At 41.5% G+C, this 12,424-nt stretch overlaps 2 protein-coding genes across 3 annotated transcripts in view; both read right to left on the bottom strand.

Moving 5' to 3' along the window:
* Positions 1-549: 549 nt before the first annotated feature.
* On the bottom strand, positions 550-3,654 carry wfikkn2b (WAP, follistatin/kazal, immunoglobulin, kunitz and netrin domain containing 2b). Its single transcript, XM_005721898.1, has 2 exons — positions 3,203-3,654; positions 550-2,699 (listed from the first exon to the last, which is right to left on the bottom strand). Exons 1-2 carry the CDS (start codon positions 3,386-3,388, stop codon positions 1,155-1,157), a joined length of 1,731 nt encoding a protein of 576 aa, XP_005721955.1. The 5' UTR covers positions 3,389-3,654; the 3' UTR covers positions 550-1,154.
* Positions 3,655-9,666: 6,012 nt separating this feature from the next.
* abcc3 (ATP-binding cassette, sub-family C (CFTR/MRP), member 3) overlaps positions 9,667-12,424 on the bottom strand; it is a 54,590-nt gene continuing 51,832 nt past the window's right edge. For both annotated transcript variants that reach the window (XM_005721899.1, XM_005721900.1), the window contains exons 28-31: positions 12,256-12,414; positions 11,283-11,449; positions 11,007-11,201; positions 9,667-10,475 (exon numbers count right to left, since the gene is read on the bottom strand). In XM_005721899.1, coding sequence (XP_005721956.1) covers positions 10,364-10,475; positions 11,007-11,201; positions 11,283-11,449; positions 12,256-12,414 — 633 coding nt within the window. In that variant the 3' untranslated portion in view covers positions 9,667-10,363. The remainder of the gene's footprint in view (positions 10,476-11,006; positions 11,202-11,282; positions 11,450-12,255; positions 12,415-12,424) is intronic.

Genomic DNA, 12,424 nt, shown 5'->3' on the forward strand with positions numbered 1-12,424 from the left:
ACCATACATGGGCTGATCTCTGCCTCCATCACCGCTCTGGATGGGAGAAACAGAATCTCATCTGGGAAGTAGAACACCCTCGTCGAAGCCCACCAAGGCCTTTTCCTAGTAACCCAGAGATGCCGGCTGGCACGGCATGAAACACATAACTCTTGTATGGGAGTGGATCTGAGGTTTACAGCCTGGGATCCTTACCCAATTAGGCTGGACCATGGAGGCAAAACAAAATAGGGTGAAGTTTTTACAATGCCACATGGGTGTTTGGAATGGATGGGTTCTGTTTGGAGGTTTGCAGGGATGGGGAGGGGGGCAGGGTGGACTGTGGATATGCTATTCCCAAGTCTCTTTTATCACAACCTGTCAGCGGAGCTACACAGGTACAGTACACAGAGAAGCTGCTGTCTGTCATCACAACAGGTACAAAGGCACCAAATCTGGTTCCGCACTCCTGTTAGCCTTAAAAAGTAAGATCGCTATGACTGTGCCCTATAATCCCTCATAATATGGTGTTACAAGACAAGAAATGAGGAGGAAAGAGAAGATCCCAAATGTTTATTTCCTTTATACATTACACAAAATACAAAAGTCCACTTGATTTCAGAGAGGATGTGAGGTACAAAATCAAAGACAAGCTTCCATGGTAATAAATACCCAAGAAATAAGAGAAGGACGATATAAAATGAGCAGCTGCTTTGGAGAAAATGTGGTAAATAGAATATTTTACAACTCATTCTTTTGGATGAAATCTATGCAGTCATACTGCATATGCAGTATGGCACATGTCCTGGTGTGCCACACCGAGTAAATGTTAGGATGTCAAAAGTTCCTGGTCACATAACAAGTATTTAAAATGGAGAGTTCAAATTGTTTCATGCTTTGATGCCAAACGTCTACAAGCTATATTTCTGCATAGGTCAGAGAGGATATGAGGGAGGGCAGAGTAAGGTAACTCTCCTGTGTTCACTTACATGGCATTTGGGTTAATAACTCCAATGGCTGGACAAAGAAATGCTTCCCTGCAAACTGACAACATAAACAACATCATAGTGAAACATTAAGAACTCCAAATGTAGCTAGAATGCTCAAAAGATCTCGACAGTACTGTGGGCAATGTTCAGAATATAACAGCTTAACATTATGTACAGATATTAGCCCTACTGAGGGCTGTTGGTGATCGCTTTGAGAATGTCACATGTGTTCTTAGAGATGACTTCTTTCAGTTTCCGTACCCGACGAGGGCTAGATGCTCCCACGTAACTCTCAGGCTGAAGGATGGCCATGCCATCGCTGACATTGCCCATGATGATGACCTGGCCCTCTGCAGCAGCAGCTGTGATGTTGGGGCATGGGCAGTTCCAGTCCATGTTGATAAAAGTGACCTCAAGGGGCTCCTTGCCAAAGAAGCGGAGACCCATCTTCTCATCTTTGAAGATCTCCTCCACAGTCACGAGGGCGTGGCCTGAGTCTTTCTCCTCTGTCAGCTCAGACATGCGACCCAGGATGACGAAGTCGCTGCGGCAGAAGCTCGTCACCATCTTGCCTCTCGGCTTGCAGGCCTTGCAGTTTTGGTTTTTGGGGAAGGGGCACATCTCCTCGCAGCCTTCTTTAGATTCAAAGTTGTTGTCATTTCCTTCACAACCGCCGTAAATGAAGGACTGACACTGCTGTAGGGTGGTGCTGTATGCCCACCGCGGCTCGTATGCCTTGCAGGGGCCTTGCAGGGTGGGGAGCCCACAGGGGCCCGACAGTTCTGGACCACAGCACTGCATGCACTCCTCATATGTCTGGAACACCTTCCTGGGCTGCTGGCTGCTGTTGTGGCAGTGCGTAAAGGAGAAGCAGTTGTTGGATTTGGACTCGTAGTACCAGCTGACTTTCTGCAGCTCACTCCCACAATCATCTGTGCTGTCAAGGGGTTTCAGACATTCGTCAGGCAGGCAGCGGGTCTGGTTCTTGGGTTCAGGAGTTCTGTGTAACTCTGTGGGCAGCACAGTGAATGGGTGTTTGGCTTGCACTAAACCAGATGGGTTCTGAGCCGTGCAGGTGTAGACCCCTGAATCGCCCAGCTGGGCGTTATAGATGACAAGCTGACCGATGTTTGTGACCACCATGTTACCCCTAACATGATTGGGCCTCATGAGAACCCTCTCTACCCCATCAGGCATCTGCTTCTCCCATGTGATCTCAGGCCGGGGGCGACCGATGATGTCACACAGGAAGCTTGCCGTTTCCCCGACATTCACAGTCTGTGGAGTGGGGCTGCTGATCAGTACAGGTGGCTGAGGCTCGGTGGTGGGTGGGATAGTCGCCTGAAGGGTCGCAGTGGTTGGCCGGAGAGTAGTCACCTGGGGGAGAGAAGGGCTTGTGTTGGGCCACATCAGATGGAAGCGGCACGTGACAACAGTCAGGGTGATGCCCTTGGAGCACGCCTCTGCATCCATGTAGCACTTGTTGTAGTAGGTCATGCTGTCAGAGGCGCAGGTAAAATGTGGCTCCTTCTCACAGCGGTCCCGGCATTTGCACACCGGCTGACCGTCCCAGATGTCGCACTCAGAGCCCTGCTGAGTGCACATGAAACCGGCGCAGGTTGCTTCCTTTGGCATTCCCACGGGGCCCTTCTTTCCATCCACATAACGGGCTGCCACACAGCTTCGACTCCCACACACATTTTGACAACACTTCTCATAGGACTCGCACTCCTGCAAGAGGAGAAGGGGGGGAAAAGTGCTTTGAATCCAAGATGGAACAAAACTAAACTTTCCATGTGAGATATAAACAGTTAAAAAAGTCAAAAGCAACTTACATACCTAAAACAGAAGCAGCTGAAAAATAACTACAACTAGAAAGAGTCATGCATGATATGATATTTACAAATTAAATAGAAATAAAACAGAAATATTGCACCAGTAAGGCACATATTCTAATAAAGTAAATAAATGTGTAATTGTTCTTTTTCTACAGTCATAATTACAGAGTCTGTCATCATTTTCGTGCACTTGTATTTTGAGTTTAGTCAATTTGATAAAAAACAAAACCAAGGACATCAAACAATGTGGCACACTACCATCACAATAATATAGTTATCCTGACTTTTCTTTCTTTCTTTTTTGTTCACTCTATTTGAAAATCCCACATGCACTATTAACAAAAAATAAAACAAACCACGATAAGCTTTCATTCCAAGTTACTGCCATGACATTACCTGGTCAGATTCACACTCTCGTGTGCAGGTGCTCATGGCGTCTACCCACAGGTTGGGGTTCATATCATTGGGGCAGATCCCCCCGTGCGTATAGTCAATGTGGGTCAAAACTCCGACCTGGAGCTCCATCCACACTGACACACACGTCAGGAACCAGATCCAGCGCGGAAACAGCATCCACCACATCTTCAGAGCGGCGCGCAATTCAACAAGTGCTGAAAGTTAAAACAACCAAACGAACAAAGTAATGTGTGTTTCTGTGATCCGGCTGTAAATCAGTTGTTCTCGAAATAAAGGCAGGTGTGCAAACGAGTCAAAGCGCATCAGTCTCCAGAGTCCGTGCGATGTGTGTCAGTTGATAAATTCACTTCTCTATTTATACCACCAACCCTCCGCCATCGCTGCTAACAAGACGCGCCAAGTAACTCGCAAAATGACAGTTATGAGTTTCTCCTTAGATGTTGAAAGAAGCTTAAAAAAAAGCGAAAAGCTGGCGGGGCACCTGCCTGTGAAAAGGATTGCTGGTAACCCCGTTTAACCCTTTGCGGTCCCCGCCGGCGCCAGGGCGCACCGTGCGCTATGACGCACGGAATAAAAAAGTCTCAAAGGCATTTTTCAGCTTACAAAAAATGTAGTTCCTTTTATTTAACGACTGCAAAACAACAAAAAACACATGTTAACACACATTCAGACTGTTTGAATTAAAGCTGCGTGTTCGGTTTTTACAGGTAACAAGAAGTGATGTACTTTGCCTTTACATACTATGAATATAGAATATTACTTATATCACACACACACACACACACACACACACACACACACACACACATATATATATATATATATATATATATATAAGAAAAATGAGTCACTTTTGCACAAAATAAAACGACAACAGCTGAAATTATGAAAATTTAAACGATTCATATTTTAACTGTTCATCATTTCAGCATATTTGCAACAGCTAAATTTATCTGGGTGAAATCATTTAGAGGATTTTTCTTTTTTTTTTTACAGATGTTGAAACTCATATTTTAACAAACACAATATGCTCTTGGAAAATACTGCATTTTTAAAGAAAACAAAACCATGTCATAGTTATAATTTTATTCTAATATGCTTAATTTTTTCATTACTTAATATTAAAGACAACTGTTTGTAAAAATCTATAATGGGCCAAATAAAGGGAAATTGTGACCTGCAGTACTTTGTGATCAGCACTAATAAATGCAGTACATTTCCTTCAGGTTAGACATAATGATGATGTCGATAACAGCAATTATAAACAGAATCCATTTCAATGTGATTGCATTCATTGGGATTCCATGAAACACACTGACGTAGCTGATTATATACTGTTCCTCACTTTAATAGACTTTCTGCACTGTGTAAAACATGATAACTTGCAGCCTGAGCTCAATAAATCCATTTTAGCCATGTACAAGTTCATGCTTCTACCTGCTTGATACATTGCACACTCTGTGGACTTTTTCTTGTCTCTGTAAATTCATGCAATCTGTGATACGTGACTGGTGTTGCACAACAATCTCTATTTTCCACGTAGCACAGTTTTCCATTTATACAGTCCACATTCTTCAGCCGTCTGCATACATCCTACAAAGCATGTCTTTGTACACAGGATTACTTTGAATTTATGCAAATGTACAGACTTGTTCTTAAATTCCAGAAAAGAAAAAGAAACGGTCTCTGAATCTTGGCTTGAGGACATTATTTGACAAGAACAAAGCTTAATTGGAGCACTGAAACAGGTTATCACCCAAAACGTAAGTACTCATTTGGGTTTGGGTTCATATCCAAGACTTAAAATAGAAAACATGAGTCCAGCTTTTCGTTCCTTAACAAGTCCGACTGGCAAACCAGCAGAGGTGAGATGAGGACAGTGCAACTCAAAAACGGGGAAAAAAAATACTTTGAAGGTGTGCTCTGCAGTGGGCGTGAGAGTTGGCACCATGTTTAATGAATGAAGTTGTTATTATCATTTCTTCAGTCCTTTCCTGTGTAAACCGTTTCCTCCACAGTTCAGCTGAGGACAGGGTAGCTATTAGACTGCCTTCCAGTGCAATAACGGTGGACTCATGCTGAGTTTAAGTATGTGTGCAGGAGATTGTTTGTTCTTCATGCAGACGTGGTGATTTTTGTGTAAACCTGTGTGCGTGTGTGTATGACAAGCTAATAAATAAAGCCTTGTTTATCTGGATCTTGCCATGCTCCGGATCCTGTAGAAGGATTATTTTAGGTCCATTTCAGTGCTAATCATAAAAAACATATTCCCATATTCTCCATGATTCACTATGTCACCTTATATTAGTGTTTACTGGATATGTGTTTGTGGTTGGGGCAGCTTACTGTACTTATTGTTATAGGATATTCACTAGGGGCAAAATGTGTGCGTGTACACAGGTGAAAATACCTGTCGCTCTCCCCAGGACAGAAAGAGTTACAAATGAGAGGTTTCATAATGAGGGAGGATTGTAAGCTGTTAACTGTTGTCAAACTCAGTAAGGCCAGACACATCTTGGGGCTACAAATAATAAGCTTATTTTGTAGAATCACAAAAATTCTCCAGGTGTCAGGAAAATTACAAAATCATGAAATGGCACGCCCTCGGGTGAGAGGTTATGTGAGGATTACAAGCTTTGATATCAGTTTTTTTTATTTAGACTATTAAAGTCAACACCTGTCAAAGTAGAAGAGACAAAACATCATCATAGTTTTTGAGATTACCCCAGTAATGAAGCTCAGCTGGCTGACATTAGACCTTTGGGTTGTACAAAAATTTTAAAAAGTATTTTGAAGAATTTAGCAACAGGTTGGTGAAGTAAAACAAAATCCAAAGAAACAACTTTGACTTCAGCATCTTTAGCAAACATCTGCATGTTTGGTTAAAGAGATATCAGCAGAAGTAGGGCATCTGGCATTAAAAAAAAAGTATATATATATACTTTTTTTTTAAGAAATCTGTGCCAAATCAAACACTACACATTATCTCATATCATCATCCATCTGCTGTGGCGACCTTTAATGTTGTGGCCCCTCATTTACAAATGGTAAATGGACTGATTCTTATATATGCAGCCACCCCCACCTACACATCTACAGTGTATATGCCAAAAGAAGCTACCAGGAAACTGACTCTAGCTTTATATTACAGTAAAATCTGACTAATGTCAGCCTATTCATTTTTCAATTTAAAACCAGTTATGCATTTCTCAAAAATCTAGGCCTCTTCTATGAATTTCCTGACATCTGTGGGTGGCTTAGACATATCAAAAGAACATCTTGCTCTGTCTGGTACTCCGATATTGAGCAATACTGAGCAACATTCTGACAAGGCATCAAAAAATAACACTCAAACCTTCTTGCTGTATCACTGTTGTGCTAAAGTTGTTTTTAATCTTCCTCTCACCTCTGGGTCCGATTCTGTACATCTGTGCCAATAGGCAGGGACCTTATCAAGGAAGCTGGCAGCACAGCTTTCATTCATGCCGCCCTATCAACATTTATCAGTTTTAGCATGTTGGAGACAAAGAAAGGTGTGTGCCAGGGAAAAATACTGAGAAATGTTAACTGCAGTGTTTCTGTGTGTGGGGCAAGAGACATCTTGCTGTAAGGAATCTAAGGTGAACTTCTCTTCTTTGCCCCGTCATGGTCTCTCTTCCTACTTTCTCTTAATCCCCAATCAGTTCTGAGAACAGACAACCCAATTTCCAATAACATATCCACAGAATCAATGTATAAAACAATAGAAAAAGCAACAAATCCCTCTCGATCCACACTTAGGAAAGCTCTTACATTAACTCTCTTGTCTTATTAGATTTTAATTTATTGTATTTTTGTATTAGTTTCTACCAGCACTGTAGTAAAATTACCATATTTTTGCCTGTTAGGATACATTAAGGAAAAAACACAAGTTCCTTCAGTTGTAAGTGAAGAAGTTGGGGCAACAGTCACTTTCCTGGCTTGCTGACTGAGTGTGAGCACACTCTAGTGGATGGTTGGAATAATTACATAATGACTGGCACTGACGTTAGATTACCCCCCAAAAACTGGTGATTTGCAACACTGTCTCTTCTTAATTGTAAAAAAATAAATAAATCTTTGCTGCATCACTGTATAAATGACATTCACACAAAGCACAACTGAAACAGTCTTGTTTTGTTTTACCTGAAAAAAAATTCCAAATATGTAAAAGATCTAATTTAAGAAATCTGTACTGACTACAAGGCTACATGGGAATGATTCATTAGCCACAACTTGAATGGAACAACCCTCTGGACATCATCAGCATACACTTTTTTAAACTAAGGCTCCTCCAGAGTCACATAGCCAATTAAAGAACTGATTTGCCTTCCAAAGCAGTAATCCCCGTGACCACTGAGACCCCATTTGGATTTTTAGGCCGCTGTGTAAGATATTCTAAAAGTCCCGTCTGCATCCTTTTTTATCAGGTCAATGCAACCTTTGCTTAAAGGTTAACTCTAACAAGTTTCACTTCATATAATTCATCCACACCTGTATCCCCACGTTTCAAACGGATTGACCCTGGTGCTGGTAACTTTAAAAGAACTTTCTGGGTGTCTTTTATTATCTTTGCCAATAAATATCCCCACAAAAATGTGGAAGAAAAATTAGTTGCACACTTCAACCCATGTGAGTAGTATATAATTGGTACATTTGCATGTATGTGCACACAAAAAGTTCCCACTTACATACTACTCCTAAATTCTACAAATAAGGTCTTCGAGAACTCTCATCTGGTAGAAAAACCCAAGAATTAAACCATCCTTTTTTAAACCTATTAATATTTTGTTTGTTTTTTTAAAGGCTTTTCTGTTTGGTTGTTTAAAGGGGTGGGCTTTAACCCAACCCCTAACCCTAGACCAGGGGTGGGCAATCCCAGGCCTCAAGGTTTTAAATGTGTCCTTGATCCATCACAGCTCATTTAAACGGCTAAATTACCTCCTCAACATGTCTTGAAGTTCTCCAGAGGCCTGGAGAACTGTCTCTCTTCCACAGCATGTCTTTTATCCTGTCTTCCTTCTCTCACCCCAACCGGTCGCAGCAGATGGCCGCCCCTCCCTGAGCCTGGTTCTGCCGGAGGTTTCTTCCTGTTAAAAGGGAGTTTTTCCTTCCCACTGTTGCCAAAGTGCTTGCTCATAGGGGGTCATATGATTGTTGGGTTTTTTCTCTGTATCTATGAAGCGCCTTGAGGCGACTTATGTTGTGATTTGGCGCTATATAAATAAAATTGAATTGAAATTGAATTGAATTGAATTGAATTGGTAATGAACTAATCATTTCATTCAGGTGGACACCGGCCCTCGACAGTCACCCTGAATCTGGTGGATGTTTTGAGATTAACTAGAATCAGACACTAAACAAAGTCTCCTGCAGAAGCTGATATGATACATTTTCTTGCAATGGCGTTATCATTACTGATGATTTATTAAATCTTTATCACAAATGTCCCAAAAGATGATGGTAACCTTTCACCTTTATGTTTTATTTTCTTCAGGTTTTTCTGTTGTTGTGGTGTTTCTGTCATGAAATGTTCTTCAGTGTTGTGAGTATGTGACGAGTTGCAACCAACAACAAGAACACTTGATATGAATGTGTGACATTTTAGACTTGGTAAGCAGGATTGGCTGGGCTTAAAATATGAGTAATTCTAAATATATTTTTCAGATAAACAAAAAACAAGTCAATCTTCCAACAAGCTGTTCAGTTTCACTATTGGGTTAGTGGGGGGATGTCAAACTCATCTCAGCCACATGCAGCCCACTTTGACCTTAAGTGGGTTGGACCAATTCATTCATTTCCATAGCGCCAAATGACAACTGCCGCCGCAACCAGTGAAGCTTCCCTTCCCAGAACTTTAGCTGCACAAATTAAGGGCCTCTATAATTCAGGTTTTTCTGCATCACAGAGAAGTTGCTGTAGAAAATGAAAGAAGTTCAGAAAGGCTCTTTGGACTTGTAAGAAATATATGGGTAAAACTGCAGATAGGGTCGTGGTGGCTATTAAGAAAATATAGTTAATATAGTCCTCTGGGTCTTATGTTTGACACACCTGGGCTAGAATAACCAGTTTACAACAAACCTGTTATGTGCCCAAACTAACAACAGAGCACATTAATCTCTTAGCATCCACGAGGTCACAGCAACCCATCTAGGATAAAGGTTCCACACCCAAGTGGAAAAACGTAAAGGTTTTCATTTGAAAGGCAGCATTTAAAAAAAAAAAAAAAATCAGACATATGGCTAAAAGAAAATAAACCCCAAGCAGCCTTTTTAACATAAAAAGCAAATATCTTGATTGTAAAATGTTAAAGTCATATCATATTTGACCCTTTGGCATGCAAATGACAATCCCATCTGGAACCATGACAACCATGAAAATCAGAAGGTTTTATACCCCAGCACCATTTAGAGACAGCACAACAATTTCGTTCTTCCTTTTTTATATATAAAGGCATTTTCATATTACATATTTTGGTGGTACATAATTCAAGTTTTTATAGATTTGGTTCACAGAAGAATCACATAAGTAACTGAGCACACTTCCCTAGATAAGACAATTCTTTAAAAGTAGCTTAAATAATAGTGCAGTACAAAAATAAGTGGGTTCATCACAAAAATGTAGGGTTTTTCTCATGTGAAAGGTACAGTGGCACATTATTCTTCTTTGTAGAAAATATGACATTAAAAAGGTCCTCCTTTTTTTGTTGTCGTGTTGTTTGTTTTGCAGCAGAGAGCCGATTAGAAAACGATACATTCACTGGCTTTCTTTATCCCACTGGCAGAAGGCACTAGAGAGCAGACTTGGCTCAAATGACATTTGCACTTATGGCTTTTTTTACTTGCAGGACAATCAGAGCCAGAAACCTCCTACTGAAACATTTGTTTATGTCCTGATGTGTTTTTGACAGACGCTGCAACTACTTGCAAGTGCTAAATGACCCAAGTCTGCAGAGGAGCTCAGGATTCATTCAAAGAGAGCAATAAGGTTCCTGAAAATGATAACAAGTGCACACAGAAAGTATTCTTCAGTTCCACTGCCAGGTTTCAAACAGACTCAGACTGAAGTGAACTGAGCTGAATTCCAGACTCTGGTTTACAACATCGGGACAAAAAGGCAGTTCTACTGTGCCAGTCCTGCATCTTTAGCCATGCCGTAGAAGATTCCTCTCTTAGATATAAGGTTTGTAGGAGTATCAAACTCAGCTATCCGTCCCTTGTCCAACACCAGCACTCTGTAAGAAGAGAGGAAGAGAGTGTGATTCATTCACAAGACCTATACAGGTTTTAAATCAGTACATTCTTATGTTCTTTTACACACACATCACATTATCAAATTTACTCCTACTTTGCTTTTGGTAGAAAAGCATCAGTATTGTGTGTTACGGTTCTAAAAATCTCACTTACTTCAAAATAATGAGCAGCTATTTCTAAAATAGTTTTAAAGTGGCCCATTTCTGCCCCTGGGACCTGACTAGAGTAGCTTTGCATGATTCAAAATAATGAATAATAGATGTTTTAGCCACATTCTCTTTGAGGGCATCCTCCCTTTAAGCCAAGGATGATAAGAATGGCTCTCCCTTGCAAAAAAGAAGAGTTGAACAGCAGGTCGGCTACAACCACAGTTTTGTTCCTGAGATGACCATACTAAGGATATCCATCGTCTATGAGCGTTCACCATTGTAACAGTACATATAAATATATGACAGAAAAAAGGAAAAGCAGGTGGTGCATTTTCCCTTCAAAGTAATCGGTAAGGTACTAACCTTGTGTAATCCATTATTGTGTTGAGTCTGTGTGCAATGGTGAAGACGGTGCAGTCTTCAAACTGAGTCCTGATGGTGGATTGGATGAGGTCATCTGTCTCCAGGTCGATAGCAGCAGTAGCTTCATCCAGGATGAGGATCCTGGTCTTCCTCAAGAGGGCTCGAGCTAAACACACTAGCTGCCTCTGGCCCACACTGGAGACACCAAAATCCAGTAAGTGAAACAGCATTTACAGACAAGCCTTGCTCACCGTGCTTCTTTGTCTTTGAACGTACCTGAGGTTCTCTCCTCCCTCTGAACATTCGAGGTCCAGTTTTGCTGCCTGGTTACTGACAAACTTGTGGAGGTGAGAATGTTCCAGGGCTTTCCACACCTCTTCATCGCTGTACTTCTCAAAAGGGTCCAGGTTCATCCTCAGTGTCCCAGAGAACAGCACAGGCTCCTGAGGCAAACACAGAAACACAGGTGAGCAGGATAAGCTACCACAACCCTGGCTGGAAAGGAAAACCGACAGATGGACATTCAGCTGGGCTCTCACTCTGATATTACAGAGTGGCAGGGTGCTACAGAGTGCTACAGGGTGCTACATTTGATGCTACAGAGTGGCAGGGTGAACTTGGGTGGGTGCAGGGTGGTGGTGGGTATCACTGGTAAGGTGCAAAGCACTGGGCTTTAGTTTACAGCAGACAGACAGATCAGCAACTAAATTAAGAATTAGCAGTCTCCAGAGCCTCAGTCAACATAACAACAATCTAAATAACCCCGTTTATGTGACTCAAGCTGTTTTCACATAATCTTTGAACAATTTTTACAATAACATTTTTACAATAACTGGTTCTTCCTGTTAAAAGGGAGCTTTTCCTTCCCACTGTTGCCAAGTGGCTGCTCACAGGGGGTTGTTTGACTGGTGATTCCAGATGTTTCCCGACTAGAGATAGCGGAATATAGAGCTTGAGACAGCAGTAGCAGATATCACACTGAATAATATTAACTGCACTATGTCCGCATTGGCTTAAAAGATTTGGTCCTTGAGTTATACCAGACCCTAATAAGTGTTAGAAGTAAATAGATGCTTTTTATACTGTAATTACGACTCTGAATCATTTAGTTTAGTTTTTTTCCTGTTGATGTATGAGATCTAAACTGTACATATTTCATTGAAAAATTAAGATTATTAGCACAAATACTGACATATAATCCTTTTCAAACATACAGGTGCTTCATTGAGGCAGAATTTGACAGTCGTACCTGTGGAATGATGGTGAGTTTAGACCGCAGGTCGTGCAGGCCTATCTCTGATATCTTCACGTTGTCGATGGTGATCTCGCCTCCCGCAGCTTCCAGCAATCTGAAGAGGCAGAGCGTCATCGAAGACTTGCCGGCCCCCGTACGACCTACGATACCGATCTGCGCAGAA

The sequence above is a fragment of the Pundamilia nyererei genome, unplaced genomic scaffold (assembly GCF_000239375.1).
Source record: "Pundamilia nyererei isolate P.nyererei 1_Seehausen unplaced genomic scaffold, PunNye1.0 scaffold00005, whole genome shotgun sequence".
Classification (NCBI taxonomy): domain Eukaryota; kingdom Metazoa; phylum Chordata; class Actinopteri; order Cichliformes; family Cichlidae; genus Pundamilia; species Pundamilia nyererei.

What these genes read in the sequence shown, in the direction of transcription:
- wfikkn2b (XM_005721898.1), bottom strand. Translation starts at nt 3,388, where the DNA reads ATGTGGTGGATGCTGTTTCCGCGCTGGATCTGGTTCCTGACGTGTGTG. An exon ending in GAGAGTGTGAATCTGACCAG is followed by an intron (nt 2,700 to 3,202) that starts GTAATGTCATGG and finishes CTCCTCTTGCAG; the next exon opens with GAGTGCGAGTCCTATGAGAA.